Source organism: Artemia franciscana, chromosome 11, assembly GCF_032884065.1.
Source record: "Artemia franciscana chromosome 11, ASM3288406v1, whole genome shotgun sequence".
Lineage (NCBI taxonomy): Eukaryota > Metazoa > Arthropoda > Branchiopoda > Anostraca > Artemiidae > Artemia > Artemia franciscana.
In genome coordinates, this window is record NC_088873.1 from 29,014,635 (window position 1) to 29,041,340 (window position 26,706).

The 26,706-nt window shown below is 35.7% G+C and overlaps 1 protein-coding gene across 1 annotated transcript in view; it reads right to left on the reverse strand.

The window, feature by feature from the left end:
• LOC136032588 (voltage-dependent calcium channel subunit alpha-2/delta-3-like) overlaps window positions 1-26,706 on the reverse strand; it is a 195,981-nt gene that overhangs the window by 127,073 nt on the left and 42,202 nt on the right. The window contains 2 exon segments of the mRNA XM_065712857.1: window positions 3,240-3,371; window positions 9,677-9,905. Coding sequence (XP_065568929.1) covers window positions 3,240-3,371; window positions 9,677-9,905 — 361 coding nt within the window.

Below are 26,706 nucleotides of genomic sequence, written 5' to 3' on the forward strand. Positions count from 1 at the left end.
TTTAATAAGCAAATTTCAAATAAAATAATCATAGCCTAGAAAGTTTTCTATTAAAAAAGTGTTTTTATATTTAATTTTTATCCAAAACAACAAAGCATAAAACTGTATAGGCTTTTCCATGCCATATATAAAAAATTTCCATAAAAGAGGCCTTATTAAAAACACAAATCTGTTCAAGAATCAAAAAGTAAGCTATAGTTGTGAGATTAAAAATATAAGCTTATTTTAGTACTATCTGAAATTGACTTAAAATTTCTGAGATATTTCAAAAAAAAATTGTTCGTATTGTGCCCAAATTCCCCTACAACTTTTCATCCTCATTTTTTTATAGTTGTACCTGATTGGGGAAAAAACAAAGCCAGTCATGTTAACAGTTATCATATGCAGCGCAATAGAGCTACTTAGGTAAAGAACAATGTGGGTACAAGGTATTATTATTATTATTATTATTTTTAGACCAGGGCACTTTGTACCGAAACAGTTGTCGTAGAAACTTCAAAAAGGGCTCATTCAATTCGAAATTGAAAGGACTAGTGCTCTTTATAATAGCCGAAAGTTATTGGAGGTTGCACATACCCTGGCAATCCCACAACGGCTTGTGAATTGTCAGGGCTGACAACCCCAAGCCTTCTCAAGATCAGAGCATAATTTGCACTTTACTGAAAACGAAATACATTTAAAATGTTTTCACTTTGTCCCCCTTGCACTCCAAATGCAGCACGAGTGTCTGGTGCCATTTTTAAGAGTAATAAGAGATTGCAGGGCAAGCAGCCTCTCTCTCAAGCCCATCCGTTTTCCATACATATCCAGTCAAAATTCTGAGACAGCCATTTTGTTCAGCATGGTAGAACAGTCCAGCAACTATGTCATTAGGGGTATTAGGCAAGCAATCCCCCACAATTATGCATTTCGCCTATTATGCTTTAAAACTAAATGTTGCTTTGAAATGAATCAAAAGGTGTTGCGTTTATTACTAAACCCATCTCACACATAGCTAACCTCTCTCTTTCTTCTGGTGTTTTTCCTCATTTATTTAAAGTTGCTACTGTTGTGCCTTTGCATAAAAAAGGTGAATCATCTCAAATTTCAAACTACAGACCTATTTCTCTTCTTCTCGTCATCTCTAAGGTTGTTGAAAAACTAGTGTATCATAGACTCTCTTCATTTGTATTTAGCTCTAATACGACTGCTGGAGATTCTCTCATAGCTAACCATCAGTATGGTTTTCGTCCCTCTTTCTCTTCCTTGTATGCATTTTCAGATGCAACAGAGTTTGTGCGTGTTAATCTGGAAGAGGGCTTGTGTGTTTTGGGTCTATTTCTTGACTTTTCAAAGGCCTTTGATATAGTTGACCACTCTGTTCTTTTGTCTGAACTATCTTTAGTCGGAGTGCATGGAGTCCCACTAGATTGGTTAAGGTCTTGTCTGTCAGGGAGATCTCAGTATGTTTTTGTTGATGGTAATTCTTCCTCTATTTTGCCTATATTGAAAGGTGTCCCACAGGACTCTGTACTTGGACCACAATTTGCAGAATACAATTTGCGCTTTACTGAAAACAATATATTTTTGAAATGTTTTCACCTTTCTTAATTTTATAAATGAAAAAATATCAAAACCTTAAGGAAGAAATATGAGTATATGTCAATTAAACTGACAATCTAGGGTCATTTGTTTTTTTTTTTTTTTTTTCAGTAAAGCGCAAACTGTGTTTTGGTCTTGAGAAGGCATAGGGGTTATCAGCCCTTCTCATGTTAATTTTCGCTCGTTTTATGTTTGACTCGGCTATTTATTTTAAATTCTTTTCGTTTCGAGTTTCATTTATTCATTGATAGTTATTTATGATATTTTTACGCTTGAAAGATTATTTGACTTTTTTGCTCATTCTTGGCTTAATATAGCTCTTTATTTATCTTAGAAAACTTGTCTGGAGGAACAACTTTTAAAGTTAATCTCACGGAAAAGAACATTTAATGAGTAATGTAATGACTCACTACATGCTCTGAATGTAATGGGCCTTACATACTCATTACATTCAGACAACCCAAGTCTGAAGCAGGTAATTGGACTTCAATCGAAAAAAAAAGTGACAGATGTACTATGACTATCATTCGAGAAATGAACAATTGAATGCACCACTTCAGCACCTGGTTGAAATCTAGAAAAGAAACATTTGGCGATGTCTTACAAGCTGATTAAAGTTACAAGTACACATAAAAACCTATTATCTGTTTCTAGAATAACTCGACACACCTTAAATAACAGAATTTGAACCGTGCAAGTAAACAGAATTGAATTGAACAGAAACAGAAGCAAGTTAACAGATACAGGAATTGAGCAAGTAAACAAGTGAAAAATTTGAAACCTTTAATGCTGGGCAACTATAACGGATTAAGCTGTATCCCATTAGTTAAGTGGAAGCTTGAAAGAAAGCTTTAAAGGCCCCGTTGTTTCGACAGAATACTAGAATTTACCTAAATTCAGAACATAAACAGGACAACGTCTTATACATTATCTCTGATTACTTGTAAGATTACCCATAAAAAAAAGCTTAACCTAGTAAGCAATAAAGGACAATGAATAGGCATATATGGAGGAGAAGTCACTGCTTTCAACCCTCAAAAATTATTGCATTCAATTTTCTGTAATATCCATTATGTTTTAATAATAAATGAAGCAAAAGCAGAAACATGCCCTCTGTGGATGTGCTGCCTATGAAGCCCTTAATTTAAATCTAGAGATGTAGAGGATTAAGGGAAATGAGCCCTTTCAAAAGCATATAAAAAATAATTATTTCGTTTGGAATACGCAAGCATTATGCTATATTTTTTCGTAAACTTTGTTTTAGCTACCAAAATTATTCCTACTAATTTGACAAAACTACTCCTTAAAGCCAATTCATGCATAAATGGCTGTTTAAAAGCGTTCTTTGCTTCAACCAAACAAGCGTTGGATAAACAAACAAAGAACTTCAGAATCGTTTTGTTTAATCTTCCATTTTATTTTCAAAGTTTTTTACCTGAGTTTCGCTGCTTTGGGTTATGATTAACAGTTTACGATTGATGAATAATTTTTGCCAGACCAATATTAGAGTAGTTTAAATGAGGAAGCTGTGCGTAAAAACTCCTTGAATATGTGAATTAAACATCCTCATAGCCACTTCAGGCTTTATGTTTGTGTTAGGCGCAAGTCCTCCCCCATTGAAAAACAAAAAAACAAACGAAATAAGATAAAACTTGTACCTGGATACTGTCGCATATAGCCTGTGGAACTTCCAAAAAATTGCCAAGACAAGGTTGGGTCTGTTTCGTAGTTATGAACAAAGATAGGGTTCAACCTTTCTGACCAGAATAATGAATTCTGTACGTCTGGGGCTGAAACATTTAATAGATTAATCTATTATAATTATTCTACTTACAAACACCTTAAGAATCAAGAATTAAACGACCATTACATACTAAAATTTTTAAGAACACATTTAATGTAAATCTAATTTATCCAGTTGTTCACATCATAATATATATATTACTTTTCGCAAAGCATATCCTTTCCGACGATGTCTTACGCTACTTTAACTGCATAGCCTCTTGAAAGTGACAGACAGTTTAATTACTTATAAATCTATACTAATAAAATCAAAGTGTAAGTATGTGGAATGGTTTGTGCATTGACACTGGGATAAACTAATCAAGCTTGAAACACACCAAGTATAAGCTAATCATATACAATTACATGGCTCTCAGAAGTTACACTCGGCAGCTCAGGCCTTCGGTCATCGTACGCTTGCTATTACAATGTCAAGTTCCTGCTATTTTGGTTTTGCATTTTTTTTTTTTTTTTTGGTTGATGCATCTTAGATTTTTGGCAGTCTATTTTGTATTTACATATATCCAAAGTCATTCTGAATAATTTTCCTGTTTCTGTTGTGAACAGTTTAGCCACAAATTTACCAAAAAGATAAATAGATTGATAAGCAGCCGAACTTATACAATTATACTATATTTATAAGTGAGCTAAAATTGTATATTTATTTATTCTCGAAAACAGCTCCATATTTTTGGGAAAAATTTTTATTTGTATATATTCTGGCCTGACAAAACTGATTTTGATAGATCAGAAGTTTGAGAAAATTCGTTAAGAGCCTTAATTTTGGAAAAATGGTTCATGTGTGGTTTTAAATAAAATAAAAAGGAGACTATTAAAAAAGTCAATTGAGTTATTGTTATTGAACTATTTGAACCAGTAAGCGAGAATCATTTTATTTTACCAGTAAGCGAGCAGAAGAGGGGAAGTTTCTGTCACAAGGGCCGTAGCACCTGCCGGAGTGGTGTCTCCCTTAAACTGCGGGGAATAGGTAGCAGAAACCTACACTTCCCTCGGTAATCTATATATATATATATAAGTTGTTTGTGTACTGACGTCATATTTGTCAACTATCAACTGACGTCATTATCAGGATTGAGCATTATGCCGTCATAAAGTTGTTTGTCGACTGAAGTCATGTTTGTTATGACGTCAAAGGCTTTGTATATTACGTCATTATAAGTATATAAGAAGGCCTTTCAAAGAGAAATTTTTAATATAGATCTTAAAATGACAGAAGAAACAGTAAAGGAAGCTGCTCAAAGAGTTAATTCAAAGAGAAATTTTAGTATAAATCCTACAATGGCAGAAGAAATATCAAAACTGAAAATGCAGAAGAAACAGCCGAGGAAGCTTCTCAAAGAGTTAATTCAAAGAGAAATTTTAGTAAAAACCCTACAATGGCAGAAGAAACAGCGAAGGAAGCTGCTCAAAGAGTTAGCGCGGCTCAAAGAATAATTACCAAAAGAAAGCGTGCCGAGGAAGCTGCTCAAAGAGTTAATTCAAAGAGAAATGTTAGCATAAATCCTACAATGGCAGAATAAACAGCCGAGGAAGCTGCTCAAAGAGTTAATGCCAAAAGGCTTGCGGCTAAAGAACGCAAAACCCCGCAGTTAGATGAAAATCATCCTGGACAGCGAGAAACAAAACGTATCAAAACTGAAAATGATAGTGATGATGATTGGGTTTGGGATTTTGACTTGGATAAGGTCATCAATGCCTACCACATTTTAGTTAAAAAAACAAAGGTTCTGCGATATGTATTTCATAGTGACGAAAGACAAGCCAAGGTAAAACAAACCAAACATCTTGAAAGTGATACCGATGATCAAAAAAACGACGTTGAAAGGACTATCAAAATGGCAGAAAAAACAGCCGAGGAAGCTGCTCAAAGAGTTAATTAAAAGAGAAATTTTAGTATAAATCCTAAAATGGCAGTAGAAACAGCCGAGGAAGCGACTCAAAGAGTTAATGCCAAAAGGCTTGCGGCTAAAAGAGAAAGTAAGGAAAGAAAGCGTGCCGATGAAAACAGGCTTGAGGCTCAAAGAGAAATTACCAAAAAAAATCAATTACAGACCGGGACACCGGGACACAAATGACGACCAGGACACAAATGACGACCGAGACACAGGGAATATAAGTGACGACCGGGAGACTCAAAGAGAAATTACAGACCGAGACACCGGGACACAAATGACGACCAGGACACAGGGAATATAAATGACGACCGGAACACAGGGACACAGCTACAACGGGGACGCCAGAAGGGAACAGGGGGAATATATAAATGACGACGAGGACGCAGGGAACATTCGATTAGCAATCACCATCAACAAAGCTCAAGGGCAATCATTAGACAAATGCGGTATCAATCTGAATACGGATTTTTTTTTTCATGGACAATTATATGTTGCATGTTCAAGAGTCGGTAAACCTGACAATTAATTCATATGCACAGACAATGGGAAAGCGAAGAATGTTGTATATTCGCAAGTTTTACGTAGTTAAAAACATATATATATATATATATATATATATATATATATATATATATATATATATATATATATATATATATATATATATATATATATATATATATATATATATATATATATATATATATATATATATATATATATATATATATATCACAGGTGGGGCACAGGGACACAACTACAATGGCGCGTAACGGCTTAAGTGCGCGGGGGGGGGGGGCTTGGGGGGGGCGCGAAGCGCCACACCAACAGCTAGTTGGTATATAAATTTGGCGTGTTTCAGGCGTGATGCCTGTTACAAGTAGTGACTATAATCCTGTCCTTGTTTATTCGCCAGTACTGAATTTTGTACAGAGCAATTTCCTAATTGGAGCAGAGGATGACGTGATTAAAAGGCACGGAGTGGAGTTTTTTTTACTCTAATTCGGTCAAGGTGGCAAAGACGTTATTGTGGCAGCTTTATCTGGGTCATGAAGATTGCCCTATTCGGAAGGGGAATAATGCACTGGTTAGCCATTTCAGCGACATAATTACTCTATTGAAATCTCTTGACGAGACTGACATTGTTGTTCCGACATTCATCATAAAGTGTCCTACGAAAGTACCCTGCCTCCCTGTCATTGCGTACATCTCTCTATTCTCAAAATTTAATTAGCTCCATCAAGTTGTTTTGGGAATGTCTTCAAAACTTGACAATTATGAATTGAGCTCCCCACAATTACTCAAGCCAGCTTCAGTGCTATATTCACATGCAACTGTTTTCGTCTCAAAGGTGCCGGACGCCTTATCTGACCCTCTTAAGCGAAAAGCTGCTATAGACCAAATTACTGGACATGAAATAGTACTTAGCGTAAGGACCATCAATGACAAGTGGCATATCAATATGGACAAGTCTGCCACGGAGGACTTCGGCTCGTCAATCCACAATATAATCTGCGGTACTACAACAAAAGTGGTTTCCAAGTGGTTTTTTGATATATCACGTAGTGTTCCTACCGACGTTGAAATTACGGTACTCGGAAGCCAACACGGTATCAAATATGCTAAAAGACTGGGCCTATCCAAGTCTGTGAAACTCGAATTTTTGGATTCTTTTGCTCAATCTACGTTTTTCAAGCATGGCCTGAGGGTGGGCTATGAAATTTTTACTGTTTACGAGTTTAAGGACCTACCCAAATGCTGTTTTAAATGCCGATCACTAGACCATCTACAGAACTCCTGTCCCAGTTTTCTCCCGAAATGTGCTCGTTGTGGAGGGCCACACATATCAACAAAAGATGAGCCATGCATTGCCGATCCCAACTGCGCAAACTGCAGCCAAAAACACCCTTCCTATAGCTTTTCCTGCCCTGTTATTAAGAATCGGATAAAGTGCAACTCCACCTTTCACCCATGAGTGCATCAGTCTCAGTTATTTCGTTCAATAAAAATGGCACCAAAGATAAGGATTTTGTTACTGATGAGTTGTATGGTTCCTACGATTTGGTATGTCTCCAGGAGCATCTTCTCACTGCTTCAAGTTTGAATTTTTTGCGTCGAAGTCAGCATCATACTGAATTCCTGAGTCCAGCAAAATTTACTGGTGGTCGCTCTTCCGGTGGACTAGCCTGTGTCTTTAAACGGGACATTCATCCACCCTCCCCAATACTCGTCTACTTCGAAGAATTGTTTTTGGCTGTGCATGTCGGCAGTATTGTATTTATAAACTCTTATCTCCCATATAAAGGATACTCGATCAGATCCTTAACTAAATTCGCAAAGGCTTGTGGTCTCCTGAAGAATCTTGTGAATCAGGTACTATCAAACTCTCTACAGTATATAATAATTGGGGACCTAAATACTGATATTAATCGATCTTCTGTGAGAAGTGATCCACTTTTTGAGTGTTTTCTGTCGTATCGCATTGTGTCACAATCCCATAATTTTTTATATGTCCATCATTCTGGAAGCACAATTGATACTGTCTATACCATTTGCTCGCCTGGTATTATCTCTTCTTCTGCTTCTGTTCATGTTAACGAGCAAGATACTGACCACATGCCAATTTCAGCGACATTTACAGTGGATATTGATCTATCGGAAACCAATTGCTCACGAGAAAAATCGAAGTGGTTTGAAAAAAGTAATTGGAGCAAAGCCAATATACCGTATTACATCTCTACCTTGACAACCCTTCTTTCTACCATACGTGTTCCATATCATCTTCTTCAGTGCGAGGTACCTACGAATGGTAAAGCCGATATTGACTGTTATTATAACCAACTTGTGATGTGTATGAAAAGGGCAGAAGAAGCTGCTGTACCTCGGCAACGTATTCGTAAAAGAACACAAAAAACCTATCTGGTCAATGGACCCTTGTTTAAAGTCGATAAAAAATAAAGCAAAACTACGGCTCCAGATATGGAATGAATGTGGTCGGCCAAGTTCTGGGTGTGTCTCTGATCTCAAACGTAAAACTAAAACCAAATATAAACGTTATCTGAGGTTGGCACTTTACCGCGGTATGGACTTCCCTGTGAGTAGGAAGGATTGGCGAAAAGTGATCAATTCTGACAAGTTAAATGATGAAACTATGACAGGTAATTGCCTTCCACCTTCAGCTTGGTATAAACATTATTCTTCGATTTTTTCAGTGATTAACTATTCAGTGCATTCTGTATATACTCGCCTTCTTACCCCCCTCTTTAGTACAACGCTTTCGCAACGCCATATAGTGCCCACATCTTTTTCTTACGTAATTGAGGCTGTGAAAAGTTTAAAATCTTTCTTTTTAAAGCTTTTTGAATGAATAGCATTTAGGGTTATAGGAGATATTAAGAAAAGTGAGATAATTCACTTTCTGTTACAAGATTGGTGGGCTTAGACGAAATTAAATTTAGCCAAACTTCCAACCTCATAAGAAACTCAATTAATGAGAAAAAAATTTACCCCTTTAAGCAAATGAGTAGGATGCAAAAACAAGAGTGCATTTAAGTAAGAACAAGATTAAAATCTGAAAATTATGGCTATGAAACTAATACCAACCAAAGTGCAATCTAAGAAAAGGTTCCTGTTGGTCTGATTATTGTGAGCCTTACTAGTTAAATTACGACTTATTAAATTTATCGATGCCTGAGAATTACCAGCTGTTATAAGTTTAGTTTTTTTTTTAATTTATGAGTCATGGTATGCCGATAGTACGAGGTACACCATAACAGGCTATTTTAGTATAATAAAAAAAAATGTCGAAGTTGCTTAGGTTGACGAGCATCAAACATCTTTGCAGCATTAGATTTGGAGCACTTAAACATTATTTTGAAAAATCATGGCTGAAAATAGATATGCAAACATAACTCGGTCAAATTTTACTAAACATATTGATCATCAACAAGAACCAATTGATACGCTTTCAACTGATAGCCAAACTCTTAAATGCTGTGTTTAGTCTCCTCTTGGTCCCAGCAAAATAAATCCAAGCACTTTCGTGCAAACGTTGGAAATGTCTCTCTGTCAAAAATCATTAATTTTTACCCCTTTTATCTCATTTACTAAGAGGAGCCAGGGAAAATATGTAGTATTGAACGACTTTGATATGTCTGTCAAATTTCCTGGCACATATTTTTCCATTTTATTGCTAATCTTATGCAAAATATACTTTTGAGCTTACTTTAGTTTTTATTTATAGGATTTTTAAATTAAAATTCAGTTGCCATCAAACCATTTGCCTATTTGAGACAATTCCAAGACAGAAGGTCAGAGTGAGAGGCAAAGCTGGCTAAGCAAGGCTCTAAGAAATTTAATAATTTTTATTGTGAAAATAACTGCATTAAATTACTTACCTCCGTCGAATACATTTGTTGGTACATGAACGGAACTTAAACTAAGGTTTACTGAAGTTCCGAAGAACCTGGGGTTTGGCGTAAGTTTAAGTTCCTTATAACCCTCCTTGAGCTCTACTTGGTCCCCGTCATACCACTCATTCAGTCTCTTAGCATTATAATAATTAGCGACTATTCCTGAATCTTCTCTATGAGACATTGACGCTTGCTCAGCGACGTCCATTATTCTCTGAAAGGAAAAAAAAGTCACAACAAGAGTTTAAAAATTAAACTCATATTTAGGAAACGTGAAGAATCGCATACTGCCATTGTTGCCGTGCTCAACCTCAACCACAAGGGTGATTGGATTAAAATATCAAGTATTTCTCATAAGGTTTCAAGAATTAAAGTGCTTATCGATGTGTATTTGTTTCAACCACTGCAATTTCAGTTTAAATGTTTTAAAAGGCAATTCGGTTGAACATTTGGTGGACTCATAAATGGTTAGAGCATAGCAATATAAAACTTCAGCATAAAGAATAAGGAGCTAAGAAGGAAATGGCTGCCATATATAAAAAATAACTTATTTTCATTTATAATTATAAGCGTGGCTCTTTACTCTCATTTGATAATGACTCACCTTTTTTGTTTAAGCAAAGCTAAGGGTTACCACGGTCTAACTCTGCCAAAGTAAAGATCTATACGGGGTGCCTCAAATATTTTCCAAGTCACTAATAAGGAAGGCGTGATCGAAAAAATTGCAGAAAGGGCTTTTTCAATCGGACATTGAAAGTCCTAGTGCATCTCTCAAATGTCGAAAGCCTTTGTAGAGCACCCAGTGGCCTCTCATACCCCTTTTTGTTGCCAGACACCCCTCTATAGTCTCAAGGCACCTGCTAAACATATTGACGCGATCATTTTATTCAAAATAAATTAAAGGCCCAATAAACACGTGTCTGGGTAAGGAAAGACCTTAAGGTCCCTGGTACAAGCTCCGTAAATAATGTAAACTGTTAATTATCTACACAAATTTTTTAATGGAAAGACGGGGGCTTATTGATATTACGTGGATGATTGGCTCGAAATTTTCAGGGACCGTTCTCTGGGTTAAAAGGATAAAAATATTATTTTTTTAGGGCTTGGAGGAAGGAACCCATAAATGGGCAAAAAACTCTTGTCCCTGATGAGTTTTAAACTTAAAGCTGTAAACCCATGGGCTAAGAGGAACTTACAGTACATTAAACCTGAAAAAAGCAAAAAATAAATGACCGTGGATTGTCAGTTTAATAAACATATACTCATATTTCTTCCTTAAAGTTTAAAAAAATTAATTTATTAAAGTCAAAAAAGAATAAACATTTAAAATGTGTTTTGTTTTCGGTAGAGCGTAAATTATGTTATGGTCGTGAGGAGACATGGGTGTTGTCAGTCATATTCATGTTAATTTGTGTTCATTTTGAGTTTGACTCGCTTGTTTATTGTAAGTTCTGCTCGTTTTGAGTTTCATTTATTTATTGATGGTGATTTGTGGTAGTTTTATGCTAAGAAGATTATTTAACTGTATCTATGCTCATTTCGGGTTTGATGAAGCTCTTCACTTATCTTTGAAAACCCTATTTTGTGAGAAAGTTTTTTGAATTAATTTCTGCTCCTTTTTTATTGAAAATAGTCTGTTTCGCGGAAACAAATTATATCTTTTCGTTTTTTTTTCTATAAGAATCCATACTTTGGCTTGCTATTTTTACGGTTGGAGAAAATTTTTCGCCAATGTTTAATCCTGACACAGAAAGTATTATTTAATTTAATTTTATATCTCCTCAAGTCGACCTGAAAAATAAAACATAATGTCATTCTCAAGAAATTCTATGTATGCTTTTTGACAACCTGGATGTACTTACAATCTTTTGATTTATTTGAGTTGTAAGAGCATAAGTAGTAATACTACAAGCCCCGAAATTTTTGACTTAATTCTTCCAGTCTTTTTTGATATATTGCTGATGTATCTTGTCGGCAAACATACACAGTGCCTTTCGATTAAATTTTAAAGCGAAATGGCCCATTAAATAATTGTAGGGGGTTGACCTGACCAATGTCCCTAGAAACACAGTTACTGGACCCTTCTACTATGCTGAAAAAAAAATGAATGGGCCTGGGAAAAGGGATGCTTGCACTCCACCCTCTTTTGTGTATTAAAAAGGGCACTACAACTTTTTAATTTAGTTGAATATTCGTTTAAATATTCTTTGAAAGTTTCCTTCTTAATATTCTTAGCTTGGGTAGTAGCAATAGCTATAGTACATTAGTAGAAGTATGCTCCTTTGGTTTCTTAAACATCCCCTTCAACACCCGCTGAAACTATAAACTTACCACCAGCCGTTCCAGAAGAATTTTTTGATACACTCTCTTGACAATTTACGTGGGTATAGTGTGTTCCGATTTATTTTCAGACAGCTTCAATATTTAAAAAAAAAAATTCGTCGTTGCTTAGTATACCCTGTAGTAATACCATTAGTTTTAGTAGGCGCAGTAGCAGAAACAGTGGAGTTGATAATACTAGTCTTTGCTTTAGTGGCAGTAGTAATAGTCGAAGTAGTAATAATACTAGCAGTAGCAGTAGCATGAGTAGAAGTAGGCAAAATTCCTCGAAAATTTCATCTTTAAACCCATAGACACAGTTTTATTAGTATTCATAGTAGTATTATTGGTATTACTAACAATATTATTAATAATAATAGTAACAGTAATGGTAGCACAGGGGCGGATCCAGCCTTTCGTTCTAGGGGGGGGGGCGATTCTTACCGAAAAGAGTGGGGGGTAGTGTCCTTTTTGTCGGCCACAAGGCTGACTTTATTTTTCACGTTTTTCCCTGGCGGTCTCTTGTTTAACGAAAATGTGGTTTTCATATATTACAATAATGATTACAAAATTGTACTTGATCAACTGACAACTGTTTACAAGCAAAATTCAAGCTTCCTGGCTCCACTGTTCGCAAACCTGTCGATTACTCTGTCAATGCTGATATCGACGTTGCGGTGCACATTAAGGAGGGCCAAACCACTGAGTCTAGTTTGCCCCATCTGTGCTCTGAGCCAGGTTTTCAGTTTGCGTAAAATTGAGAAGCTACGCTCGGCAGATGCCACACTCACCGGAAGAGATATAAAAATATCAAGAAGTGAGCTAACATAAGGATATAGGTGTCTGTCACACTCCTTGGCAGTTTCTTCCACTGGACTAGGAAAAATACCTCCTTCTCTCTTAGCTCGAAGCCATCTACTTCTCCACACATGCACCTCTGCCAAAATAAGTGTTGCCCTGGTAGACGGCACGGTTAAGCCAAGAAGTTGACCGTACATGCTAGAGATCTCTTTGACGGAAGATTGCAGCAAATCATCAGTACAATTCACAATATTTGATGGCAGGAGCACGGTTAACCGGAAAGAGTTCAGCGTGTCTCTTGAGAATCGGCTCTTTAAGTCACTTATGACTGAGTCGAGGATAGGTATAAAAACAACACGTCGATAATATTCTTCAGGCGTAGTATAAGGAGGATTATTTCGATAAACCTGTCTTTGTGTAATCCTTGGAACTACAACAGCCAATTGGATTTTATCTGACTATTCTTTTACTTGCTCGAATACTAATGCAAACTCTTCGTCACACATTTCCCGTCGCTTTGCTAGAACATCCAAAAGATCGAAAACGTGGCCATCGGCAGCGCCCAAGCCCAAAGTCTTCTTCTGGAATTGCCGACTAAGAGGCAAGGTCAGAGCGCAAATACTGTGTAGACACTGAAGGGAAACCACGAATTCCTCACTATGTAACGCTGTTACCAGCGTCTTTGCATTCGGAGCGATCACTGATTCACTCCAGTAACTAATGTGTTTCAAAGCCTGGATGATTTTTGGAAGTTCGGACACAAACTGCATAAGTGACTCGTGTCGATCGATCCACCTCGTCTCGCCGATTCCCATGAGCTGAGCTTTTAGAACCTTATTCAAGATGTAATTAAAAAATGCAACAACTTCTTTTATAATGCCTATGGCATTTCTGATGCTCGAAACAGCTGAGCTTCTTGAAAAAGAAAGGTTCAGGGTGTGGTTAAGGCAGGGACAACGAGACACATTCTTAGCTTTTTTCTGAATTTCAACTACAGCACCAGAGTTATTTGATACAATATTTGCACACCCATCCGTACCGATTCTAACACAGTCGAGTAAATTCAAACCCATTTCTTCTAAAAGGCTTAGGACTAGCTGGCCAATCACTTTTCCGTTGACAGTCGGCTCTTTGTCTGCAGTGGAAGGTTCAAAGGTGGCATGATGAACGTCAACAAAACCTATGAAGTCCTCGCGTCTATGGTTATCGAAGGCATAGCAGAGAGCTAAACTAAGTTGCGATGAATGTGACACATCTGTTGTCTCATCAAAAATGATGCTGTAATACCTTGCTGACTTTACTCTTTCTAGAATGACACCTATAACTTCTTTCGCACAACAGTCAATCAACTGGTTTTGAGTAGTTTTGCTGATGTAGGTAGCATTTTTTCCTTATGTTTTCAGTTGTTCCTTTAATTTACTGTCGCCACTTTCAGCACGATAACGTAATAGTTCTCGGAAGTTTCCTTCATTGGAAAGCGGCATGTCATCCAAGTTTAAGCTGTCATCATCCCGATGGCCCCTCAGTGGAATATTCTGCCTTCCTAGAAATATGATTGATTCCAGAATCGGCTTAAGCCTCTCTCGGTTTTCTGTTACTTGCTTCATTTGCTGTTCGTTCACGCGATTATTTACAGATTCGTGCGGAGAATGGTAGGCTCTTATAAACGACTTTCCAGCCTCTACTGTGTCATGATGGTACTAGGAAGTATCATGTACTGTCAGGTCTCCATCTTTTCCCAGTAACTTAGCAAATTTTGTGACAGGCTTTGTGACCAGCTTTTGTAGGGGAACCTGTCTGTTTGAACCCCCGCTAGCCCCAGTTACAAAAAGAGGGCAGTATTTGCAAAAAAGGCTTTTCTGGGCAGCAGAATATACAAGCCAGTGGAAACTCTGCAAATGAGAATCGTTCAAGTACCTTTTTTCGTCTTTCCCCCGCTTTAAATGAACAGAATACGGCATTTGGCATCCAATCGGGAGTTTCCAAGGCCTCTCCAGGAGCTCGCACTTTATTCGGTCGTCAATGGCATGTATTGTACCGATGTGGATCCCAATATCGTTTTCCGGAAACAGGGTAGGGGGCGGGGGTGTTGTTGGATGATCACTCTGAACGCTAACGGGGTTAACAGAAGATTGCAAAGTGTTAGGAACTTGCCCGTGTTCGCCACTTCCAACAGAACTAATTGAAGAGCTACTTGCAGTTACAGCTACACTATTCTGCGAGACTTTGAAATGACAAAGCTGTCAAGCGTCTTTTGTCCGCGTTTTCCCGACATCAATATCGTTTAAACGACGAAAAATCCTTGAGACACATGCACATTCAAATTTCATTATACACTGGAACGAAATGTCTGTTTTGACACTTCAGGTCCGGTTGCGTTGCGCAACCCCACCCACTTCCAATGTTTACATCGAACAGGGAGGCGAGAACTAGCTAAAATTTACCGGGTGAACTGTTGCTATGCTATGAGGTGACAAAAAATACTCGAGGCTAGCTTGATAGTGGAAAAGCTGTGGAATGAACGTTATGTAAAAAGGTTTTATAGTCTAGTCACAGTAGTTAGAACATGCGTTAATGCAGACTTCCGTAAGTGCAGTAAAAAAAAATTACAGCCCGTCCAGGGGGACGATCGCCCTCCTCCCCCCCTGGATCCGCCCCTGGTAGCAGCAGCAGTATTAACGAACTGCCTTTACGAATAGTTGCAATATAAGTAATAGCTGAAATAGTAGTAGCAGTAGTAAATGTAAAAGTGACAGTAGTATTAATGGTATCGTGTAGATATTGCCTTTTGGTCAGATAATCTTTCCCTTTAAGCATCTTCTGAAAGATCTAGCTTAACACGCAAATCAGTTCTTGAAACATACTCTTTTGACGATTTACATGCACATAGCGACTTTTGATATAGTTCAAAGTTTTCGTTATGGACCAGTAATAGCAGTAGTAGTGGTGGTAATTGTAGTAGCAGCGGTAACATGCAAATATTGCCTTTTTGATCATACCCCCTATCATTTCCTGAAAGTTCAAAGTTAATATACCCAGTCATTTCTGAGTTACACCCTTTTGAAAATCTGTATACACATAAGGTGTTTTGACTTAATTCAACATTCCCCTAACCAATCTCTGAACCAATCACCTCTCTGAAAGAATTTTTTGACATATACTATATGTAACTATAGTATAGGCTCTGAGGACTTTGGGGGAGGGTGATATCCCGAAAGACAAAATAATTGGGCCTTTTAAAAATGCTGAACATAATAGTTTTCTTAACATTTCGATCACGTGTGTCTTCGCGAATGATATAGGGTTGTGGGCGAGGGACTGGTTGCCCTCCATTATTGGAGATTGCAATATTGTTGAATACATTGGAGAATTCATTATTGCAATATTGGATTAATTATTGAATTACTTCAATGAATTTTTTTTAGATTAATAAACGTAACATTTGATTACAAAGCAGTTTCATAACCATGTTTAAGGTATCTGGCAAGATTATGTCTATGCTTAAGAAAATAAAATTTTGGGAATGTCTCATTAGGAACCAGTGTGAAGTTTTTGGCACATTCTATAGTTTTGATAGAGAACAATCTCAAACTACAAGAGGAAGTAAAATCTGATAAACATAACTCTTAAAAGCACTTCAGATGTCACTCAAGAAATACTTCTATGATAAAAATGGCAAAGAAAGCAGGGTTTCAAAATCCTTTTCATCAAAAATTTTTTCAGCAAGCAACCAACTAGTGAATCTGTTATAAAGACGCCGTCTTACTCATTTATGGGCACAATCAAGAATAAAAAAAAAAAAACAAAAAGCCTGGGTGATAAGACTCCCAAGTGTCTGTTGCCATTCTAAAGCACAGTACATGCTGGATATTTTCCATTTACGCATTGAACAAAAAGAAACTTGTTCCAGTTTCAAATTTAAAGCTTCAACTTACATTTTATCATTTGATATAGATTTTACGAAAATACATGCTTTACGATCTCATTGAGAAGTATTGAATTTTCTGTTAAATGTTTATGATACATTGCTTAAAAAACAACAATGCCAAATGCTCTGTTACTTGAAAATTATCTAAAAAAGAATTCACCCAAGTTAGATTTAATATTATTTCCTTTTAAAATGTTTTTCTTTTAATTTTTGTTTGAACGAAATTCAAGTTAGATTTAGTATTGTTTTCTGACATCAAGATAAAACTCAATTTACATACATGTTGCATATTTAATTTGTGCCTTTAAAGCTCAGTTTTTATTAAGACGACACAGAAATATAAATAATTTCTTAAAAATAATATGTTGGTCAAAAAGGTTACTAGGTTAGAGAGAGTACTCCATGATGAAAATGTTTCCTTAGGCGTACGGTATTCTAAAAAAATGGGGAACCACTGCCCAATAGGAAATAAAAATTATTCATGGCTTAGAAGCTGCATAAATCAAAAGACTTTATTTGGCATGAGGCTATAAAGAAACGTATATCCAATATTCTGGAACAACTTGGAGTCTTAAGTTGAGACCCCTTGCGTTTTGCACTACATACCTACATTTGGAACAAGGAAATGAACCAATATTACAGTTTATATTACAGTGAACCAATATTAAAATATAAATGAACCAATATTACAGTTTATATTACAGCCATCTACACAGGCATTTGCTCTGATTTCTTTTGAAAATAGGGTTCACTTATAACAAGAACAAATATAAATGTATCAATTAAAACTAAAGAACCAAAATAAGCGCGGAAAGATATATACAGAAGTATATTATTCGAGTTCTCCTGCCAGTTAAATCACAACTAGCTCGTATGTACTGACTAAACTAGTGATAAAAAAAACCAGAGACTAGTTGAATCAACCACTTTCAGAAGTTTTCACAAATATGACACACATAGTGGACCAAAATCATCGTGAAACAATAACTGCTTTTCACTACTAATTTTCTCCTTTCTATTAGGTTGTCAAATATTTGGTGTGTTTGTTTTACAGACAGAGCGATTATCTCATTTTTCTGACTGTCCTTCCCCTGCCTGTCTCCATTAATCTATCTTATTACTTTGGCAGGGAAAGCAGAAAGAACTTCTTTGTTTATCTCCCAAGAATAATTAATCCTGAAAATGATCGATAAGAGTGATAGCCACTTCTATGCTGGATTATGGCATTTTAGAATACAAATATCTGGATGGGGAAGTGGTGTTCAGAAAAGAAGAAGAATGCATACAAATATTACCCGTCCACGATAGTGAATACGCTAAGGTGCAATCCTTAGATTCTACCACAATTTGATAATATAGATGGTAAGAACTGGATTTATTTCGAACCTGAGAATAAACAAGAATGAAACAGAATACTGATTCAATTTTAGTAAATATTAAATAAAAAAACAGTTAAAAAAGATTAAAATATTAAAACGAACAGAAATTATTATGCATAGGAAGGGGATCGCCTCCTCTTCAACACGTTGCTCTTTTCGCTAAAGTGTTTTATTACTTTTGGAAAAAGCTTCTTATTGTTCCAATTAAACGACCCTTGTGTTTCATGAGTTGTTCTTAAAGAATTGGGAAAAAATTCAAACTTAAACCTGAACAGCGAGGTGTTGAGAAGGAGGCAACTCCTTTCATATACGTAATAATTCCTATTCATTTGAAGTTTTCATGTTGCTCCTTACTTTCAGTAGAACAAACTTGTCGCTTTACTTAATTTCTGATCGTTTCTTAAATAATGTCAGAAAGTCTGGCCCTACCTCCATGAAAAAATACCCTTCCAACGGATATATCTTCTAGACAATTCGTCCCAGTTTTGAATTCTGGCAAAAAATACAAAATTCCACAATATTTGTAGATACAAGATTGAAACCTCTACAATTGGTTCTCTGATACGCTGAATTTAAATTCTATGACTTTTAGGGGGAATTTCCCCTGTTTTCGAAATTTCTCAGGCTCGTAACTTTTGATAGGCAAAGCTAAACTTAATGAAACTTATATATTTGAAATAAACACAAACATCCAATTCTTTGGATATGTTTTATTGGTATAAAAATCCTGTTTTTGGAATTTCTGTTACTATTGAGCCGGGTTGCTCCTTACTTTTAGTTCGTTACCACGAACTGTTTGAAAGAAAGCCACTGAATAAATTCAGGGCATTCCCTATGTTTTTATATAGAGCAGGGCTTCTTAAACTTTTGTAATTCCTAACCCCATTTATGATTGCGAGTTTCTTAACGACCCCAACAAATACAAAAGAAAAATGAATAAATATTTTTTGATGATATATTTATTAGGTAACAATATACATATGCATATGAAAATAAATAGATTTAGAATTCGTTTTGAAACATATAAAAATCTGAAATTGAAATTTGCACAAAATGTTATAGAAATGTTTTTTTTATAGTTTCAAAAACAAAAGTGGATGCTGACCGTCTTAATTCTCTCGAATATATCCAAGTAGTTGCGTGGTAAATATTAAATTAAAGTTTACGTTAAAAATTTAATGAGATGGATGTGCCTGTTTTTTATTGCATAACAAATCAAATCTTGGTGTAATGTTTGAAACTGTTGGACGTAAGACCTCTTCAACATTTTTTATCGCTGAACGATATTGGGATTTAATGTGCGTTAAAGCTGAGAAAGTAACTTCACATAAATATGTGGTGTTGAATGGCAGAAGTACATTTAACGCCATATCGGCGATTGTGGGAAATTCAGTTCTAGTTCCGATCCAGAATTCAGTCAAGGGCTTTTTTTGGAATTGTAGTTTTAAGTTTGAGTCACGCGAAAGCTCAGCAAATTCCTCTTGAGCTTTAAGTGGTAGATGATCAATCTCACTTAAACCAATCCGACACGGCTTTTGAATACAAACTATTTTTTGTAAATCAATATTTAATATAAAATATGTCCGGAACTGTATTTTTAGCGCTTTTAAGTGATCTACAATAGTTTTTGCAATACAAGTTTTACGATGACTTTTCTCAATTACAAAATTGTCGACACTAGAAAACATTTCGAATGAATTTTTTTCGACCCTACTTTTCCCAATGCTGATCTTTTTAATAAAAATTTCAATTTTATCGTTTGAAGTAAATATGTCGCAATTTTTTCCTTGAAGAGACCAGTTAAAATCGTTTAACTTCGCAAAAATATCTGACAAATAACACAGCTTGGATAGCCACAAGTCATTTTGAAAAAAAGCAGCAAATTCATATTTTAATTCAGTTAAAAATATTTTGATCTTGTCCTTTAATAAAAATAATCTTTTTAAACTTTGACCTCTTGACAACCATCTTACTTCTGCATGTAATAACAAAGTTGTGTAGTTGGAATCCGTATCCTAACAGAGATTTGAAAATAAGCGACTGTTAAGGGCATGGCTCTTAATAAAATTTATGACCTTGACAGTATCCTGAAGCACATCGTTCAATTTTGGTGCTATCAATCAATTAAGAAGCGCCCAAAGGATTTTTACATGCCAGGAAGTAAGGTCCCGACGGTCGCGAAAGGGTTATACTGACTAATTCGGAATAACATGCACTTCGTTCACAATCATACAATGGCTAAATGAAAATAACACGGAATGTTTATATAGTTTCTTCGAAATAACATTTAGAAATTTTTTGGATAAATTTATCAGGATTATTTCGGTTTTAAGAGATTGACAAAAATAAATCTACATTTTTATAAAGTTCTATAACATCTTCTGATTCATAGTAAATTTATACAAGATATTATAATTATCGGAATAGAAATGCTGGTATAAACAGTCTTTCCGAACCAGAAGATTTTATGATATACTAGCTGTTGGGGTGGCGCTTCGCGCCACCCCAACACCTAGTTGGTGGGGCGCTTCGCAAACCCCCAAGCCCCCCCGCGCGCGTAAGTCGTTACGCGCCATATTAGTTACGCGCCATTGTAGTTGTGTCCCTGTGTCCCACCTGTGAATATAGATAGATTTATGTATGTGTTTCAAACTACGTAAAAATTGCGAATATACAACATTTTTGGCTTTCCCACTACTGGGAGCTTTCCGTTTCCAATTGCCAGCAATTGATCTGAAAATGTTTGACCAGAGTCATCGTTTTGCAATCGGACACGCATATTTGTAGTTAATTTTAATATTTTTACGTGTGCCCATAAATTAGAATTTTTCAGGCAAGCATTCATTTCGTCTGCAGGAGTTAAACTACGTAAAAATTGCGAATATACAACATTCTTGGCTTTCCCATTGTATGTGCATATACAAAGCCGTATGTACTAATAATGACGTCATATGCAAACGCTCTTTTTACAAACAAACAAACATGCATACACACAACTCGTTTTTATATAGATAGATAGATAGGTAGATACAATACAAATTAACTGCGTAAAACTTGCGAATATACAACATTTTTCGCTGTCCAATTGTCGCTGCATATAAATAGATTGTCAGGTTTACCGACCCTCGAACATGCAACGCACAATTGTCCATGGCAAAAACAATCAGTATTAAGATCTATACCACATTTTTCTAATGATTGACCTTGAGCTTTGTTAATGGTGATTGCAAATGCTAATCGAATTAGGAATTGCAATCTTTTAAACTGAAAAGGCAGATCCGTTGGAATTATGGGAACGCGAGGAATAAGAACAGCCTCTCTCTCAAAAGGCCCTGTCAAGATTGTGGCCTCTATTAGGTTTTCCATTGTTTTTTTTACGGCAAGTCGCGTGCCATTGCAAAGCTTTGGTGGGTTGATATTTCTTAAAAGTATTATTGGTACGCCTATTTTTAGTTGTAGCACGTGTGGTGGAAACCCTGAAAGATCTATGGAATTTAAAAATTCAGATGGATAATTAACCGCTTCATTTGGTTCCAAAACTGTGTCGACTGACTTGTAAAGGACTGCCTGGTCTCGAATCTTGGTCAAAACAATATTGTTGATTTCGTGGACGTCTATATTTTTGGGTGCGAGAATCGCTCTTTCACTTAGCCATTTATTATTTTTATAATTTTTTAGAATATTCGGAAATACTTTTTCAATCAATTCCTTTTTGGACGTCACTAAATTACAGAAATCAGCAGGTAGTTGTATACGTCCTGGAATTTAGTCTATCGTATCATAAATGTCTTTTTGTTCCGATGTTAACTTGGAAATGTTATTTTGTACATACGACAATAGATCATTCGTACTGTAACTTTTTTCACGATCCAATTCTACACATGTCGAAACAGCAGCGATACGGTTAGGTGAAGGCATTCCCAAATCCTGAAGAGGTTTGTTTGCCATACGTACGCACAAATCTTCTATAATAACTAAAGTGTAGTTATAAATTTCTGATGTAAAATCAAAAGTCATATCTGACGTCTCTAACTGTTTTCGATGGAGTATATCTTCGGACATTTTTGACTTATATTTTTCCCATAACTCTGTAGGAGCTGATGGAGAGCAAGTTGTTAAAATGATGCCAAACAATGCACGAATTTGACTTGGGGTTGACGTTTCGCACTAATGGGGAATATGGAACAACCCACTGGTTATCTACTTCGATGGTGGTACCGTTGCCATTGTAGGTTCTTCAGTCATTTTACAATTAGAAATTTCTCTTTCAACGGTCTTCTTACAATTAAAAATTTGTCTTTGAACGATATTCTTAAATACCTGTGTCCTGGTCGCCATTTATATTCCCTGTGTCCCGGTCGTCATTTGTGTCCCGGTATCCCAGTCTGTAATTTCTCTTTGAGTGTCCCGGTCGTTATTTATATTCCCTCTGTCCCGGTCGTCATTTGTGTCCCGGTCTGTAATTTCTCTTTGAGTGTTTTTTCTTTTTAGTATTTTTTAGTTTTTTACATTTTTTCTTTTTTCAGTTTTCTTTTTCTTCTTTATTTTTCAGCTTCACTATGAAATACATATCGCCGAACCTTTGTTTTTTTAACTAAAATCTGGTAGGCATTGATGACCTTATCCGAGTCAAAATCCCAAACCCAATCATCATCGCTATCATTTTCAGTTTTGATATGTTTTGACTCTCGCTGTCCAGGTGGATCTTCATCTAACTGCGCGGTTTTGCGTTCTTTAGCCTCAAGCCTGTTTCCTTGCTGTTCTTTTGATTCCTCGGCACGCTTTCTTTTCTGACTTTCTCTATCAGCAGCAAGTTTTTTGGCATAGACTCTTTGAGCATCTTCATCGGCTTTTGCCATTGTAAGTTCATCAGTCATTTTAAACTTAAACATTAATAGATTTCTACGTGAACATATATGTCTTAAATATCTTTAATGACGTCACCGTCATAGCAAAAATGACGACAACCAACTTCATGACGTCAGCCGACACAGAAACATGACGTCACCTGATCCACAGACAGACACACAGACAGACAACTTATTTATATATATATAGATTTATCTATGATGATTGTTATTTTTCTTTATATCAATAATTTTACAAGTTAAAAAACATTTTTTTAAATTGTATTTTTATCACTCGCGACCCCATAATTTGTCTAAGCGACCCCAAATGGGGTCGCGACCCATAGTTTAAGAAGTCCTGATGTAGAGCCATCTACTTTTATGCTAAAGTTCATGTTTTGTATATGTAAAGTTTATACCTGCTGATTTTCAAGGTAGAATCTTTTTTTTTTTAGTCATATGAACGGTTTTAGAGCTTTCTTATTCATTACGTTACACTTCGCATTTGAACGACTTAATTCAATTTAAAGATTCATCAATACAGAAATTGCACAGAACCTGATATATTTCTGCCTAAGCAAACAAATATCTAACTTATAGCAAATCTATAAGGCCAGGGGACAAGGTTGGGATCAGCTACCCCTACCCCCAATAATTTGGAAAAACTACAATTTTTTAAACAGCTTTAAACCTGTTGCTAGTTCTAACTATCGGAAAAAATATTTAAGAAAACAGAAAAAGTAGGGGTCACATTAATAATTTTCTAAATATACTGCCTTTGAAACATTATCATCAAGTAAAAATGAGAGCCTAGTTAATTGCAAAATTGTTCTATCCTTCCTGTTTCGCCATATTTGCTTGGGTCAATGTTTCTCTGATATTGAAGGTGCTTTTAGTTCTTACAATCTATTAGTTCAAGATTAGATTCTCTTGTTTTAAAACTTTTAAGAGTGGAAATGAATACAGGGTCTACATCTGTAAATGGGACAGAAATGGAATCATTGTAGAATAAGCAGGTACATATACAGTGAATATAATTTCCTGAATGAAAAAGAGATAGCTGAAAAAGAAAATAAGACTTAGTTCTTTTTGTAATGGTATTCCTCATATAACTAGAGAGGTCAAATCGGTTGTAGTCTGGTCATGGAATTTGGCAGAGGAAGATCCGCTGCAAGAACCATTTCTTTGTTTTAATTTTGTTTCCAGTATTTAGCTGAAACTCTACAAATGACCTACAAGGACTCTACTCTACAACCCTACTCTACAAGGACCACTTCTATGTACAATACTATGCTGACTTGTCGCTATTTTCACTTTTCTAAACATTTCTTTTAACCAGCTCCAAAAAAAGAACTGTCATAAAAACGTTAAGAATTATAACTGAAATTAGTCGCATTTCACACAATTACAGCACTACTTGTGGGACATTTATCTTTACATGAGCATGCTGTACGAGAGGTCTGAAGAGAACAGAATAAAGTGAATTCATAGAAAATATGTATATTCTTCTCACAATTCAGAAATATAATGTGCGCGTAAAAGTGATTTCAACTCATCCTATTTTTATAGAATTCGTTTTTTGATACAAAGATACAAAGGACAGGTAATCTTTAAAAATATTTAAACTTTACGTCAATTTTCCTTTCCAATTGGCATCACTGGCACTTTTTATTAATTTAATTTTTCTGCCACAATAATGCCAAGAATCGTTCAGACTTTCTGGATATTCTTCGTCAACATAGGCCAAATAGATAAGTTAATAATTATAATTAGAACTTTTTCTAATACTTTCAATTTTGAAATACGGTTGTTATTTAAATGTGGGAAAAATATCACTATATAATGTTATATACTCTGTTGTAATACTTTGACTTCTACTGTATCTTTACTTCACCAAGTAGTGACCTATCTTGAGGTTTAAAGGCAGCCATAGGGGGGCTACTAGTCAATCAAGACTTTATTACGCACACCTTGACAATATTATAGCGCAAGTGTATAATACACCGTCCTTACAGGGCTTGCAAGTTACGTCATAAGGAACCTTTTCTAAGAGATGCAGGGGGTCTGTTATGTTTAAAAAACCTACGAAGGCCAGGGCCTCCTTATTCCAGGATTTCCGTGGCTGTTCCGTAATAATGACGGGCACACGTGGGATGTGACGGAAACTTAAACATGGGTATTACGTATTGGCGGTGCACACGTGGGTGTTATGTTATGGTGGCGCACAAGTGAGGTGTCACATAATGGCAGCGCATGTGGAGGTTCTATGTAAAGATGTTACACACATCGGTGTTGCATAATACTTTAAGAGTTTTTTCTCGGGGTTTCGTTTTCTCTCAGGGCATTTTTCTTCTTTCGAGCCTTTTTTTTCTTTTAATGAGTTTTTTCTTCAAGATTTCTTTTTCTTTCAAGGCATTTTTTTCTTTTTGAGATTTATTTTTCTTTCAATAGGTTTTCTCACGGAAACTTTATATTCTAATGATTTTTGTCCCCATTAGAATTCTAGAAGGCATTTACATCCAATAGAATGGAGGGTTAATCAGGTGGAATATGGATACCTTTCTAACATATGATTCAGGAAACAGATTCTACGAAGTAACCTATTGCGTGCAAGGAGAATCCCATGATGGTGCATACTAGAATAATTACATGAATTGCTTGTTCCCGTCTGGCTGCAATAATTGAGCCGCTGAGGATAAAATTGATTACTATATATTGCTTACACTTGGTATGCACTGCGTATTAAGTAACGCTTTAAACAGATAATAGTGCTAGCAGAGATGAAATAAAAGTGAGAGTTTCCTTATGGCTAGACTATGGTAACCTTCATAAATGATAAAAAGCTTTTTTCCTTTTCCTCTTTACTACACAGAAATTTAGACTTGTATTAAGGCAATTCTTGAATAGGTATATCTATGTGCATAAGCTATAAGATGCTCAAATTGCTAGGTCAATAAATCTAAAGGATACAAACTTTTATTTGTACAAATTTTACCAATAAAAACAAATTTATAAGCATTATTAAAACACCTAAAAAGCAGTTAAAACTCAACAAATAAAGAAACAAAACGTAAAAAAGCTTATAAAATATAAGCAAAAAGCATCATGAAAGTATAACAGTTCAAAATAGGGATGGAACCTTTTAATTGACTGTTCAAAGTCAATTAAAAGGTTTCATCCCTATTTTGAACTGTTATACTTTCGTCATGGAAAGGCAGTGTGATCATCGAAGTTATCTAAAATAACCATGAAATATAGAATGGTGAGGGCTCCTAAAACCAACTTTAAAGGGGTGGGTTGTTATTAGAGGTAAATTTAAATCATATTAAGAGTTTCTATTGCTCCATTAGATGTACCTGCCTATTACAATGTTATTAATTTTCTAATGTGATCTAGGAAGGTTGAGTTAGGTATTGAATAAATGAAATGTTACGTAGCATTGGTTTTAGATTTTTCATTACTTAAATGACAACCCATTGAAGATTCGTCCCGGAACAAGTAATCTGATAAGACAATAACTTTTTATAGTAAACAAAAGTTTTATAAATAGAAATACGTTACAAAACCATGAAATCACAGAAAGAGCAGTTAAAACTGAACAAACGGATAAAATAAATTGCGAAAAAGCTTATAGAGAATAAAATATAAGCAAAAAAACCGCGAAATCAAAGAAAAAGCAGTTAAGACTCAACAGATGGAAAAACCAAAAGAGAAAAAAACCTGATATAGGATAAATATAAG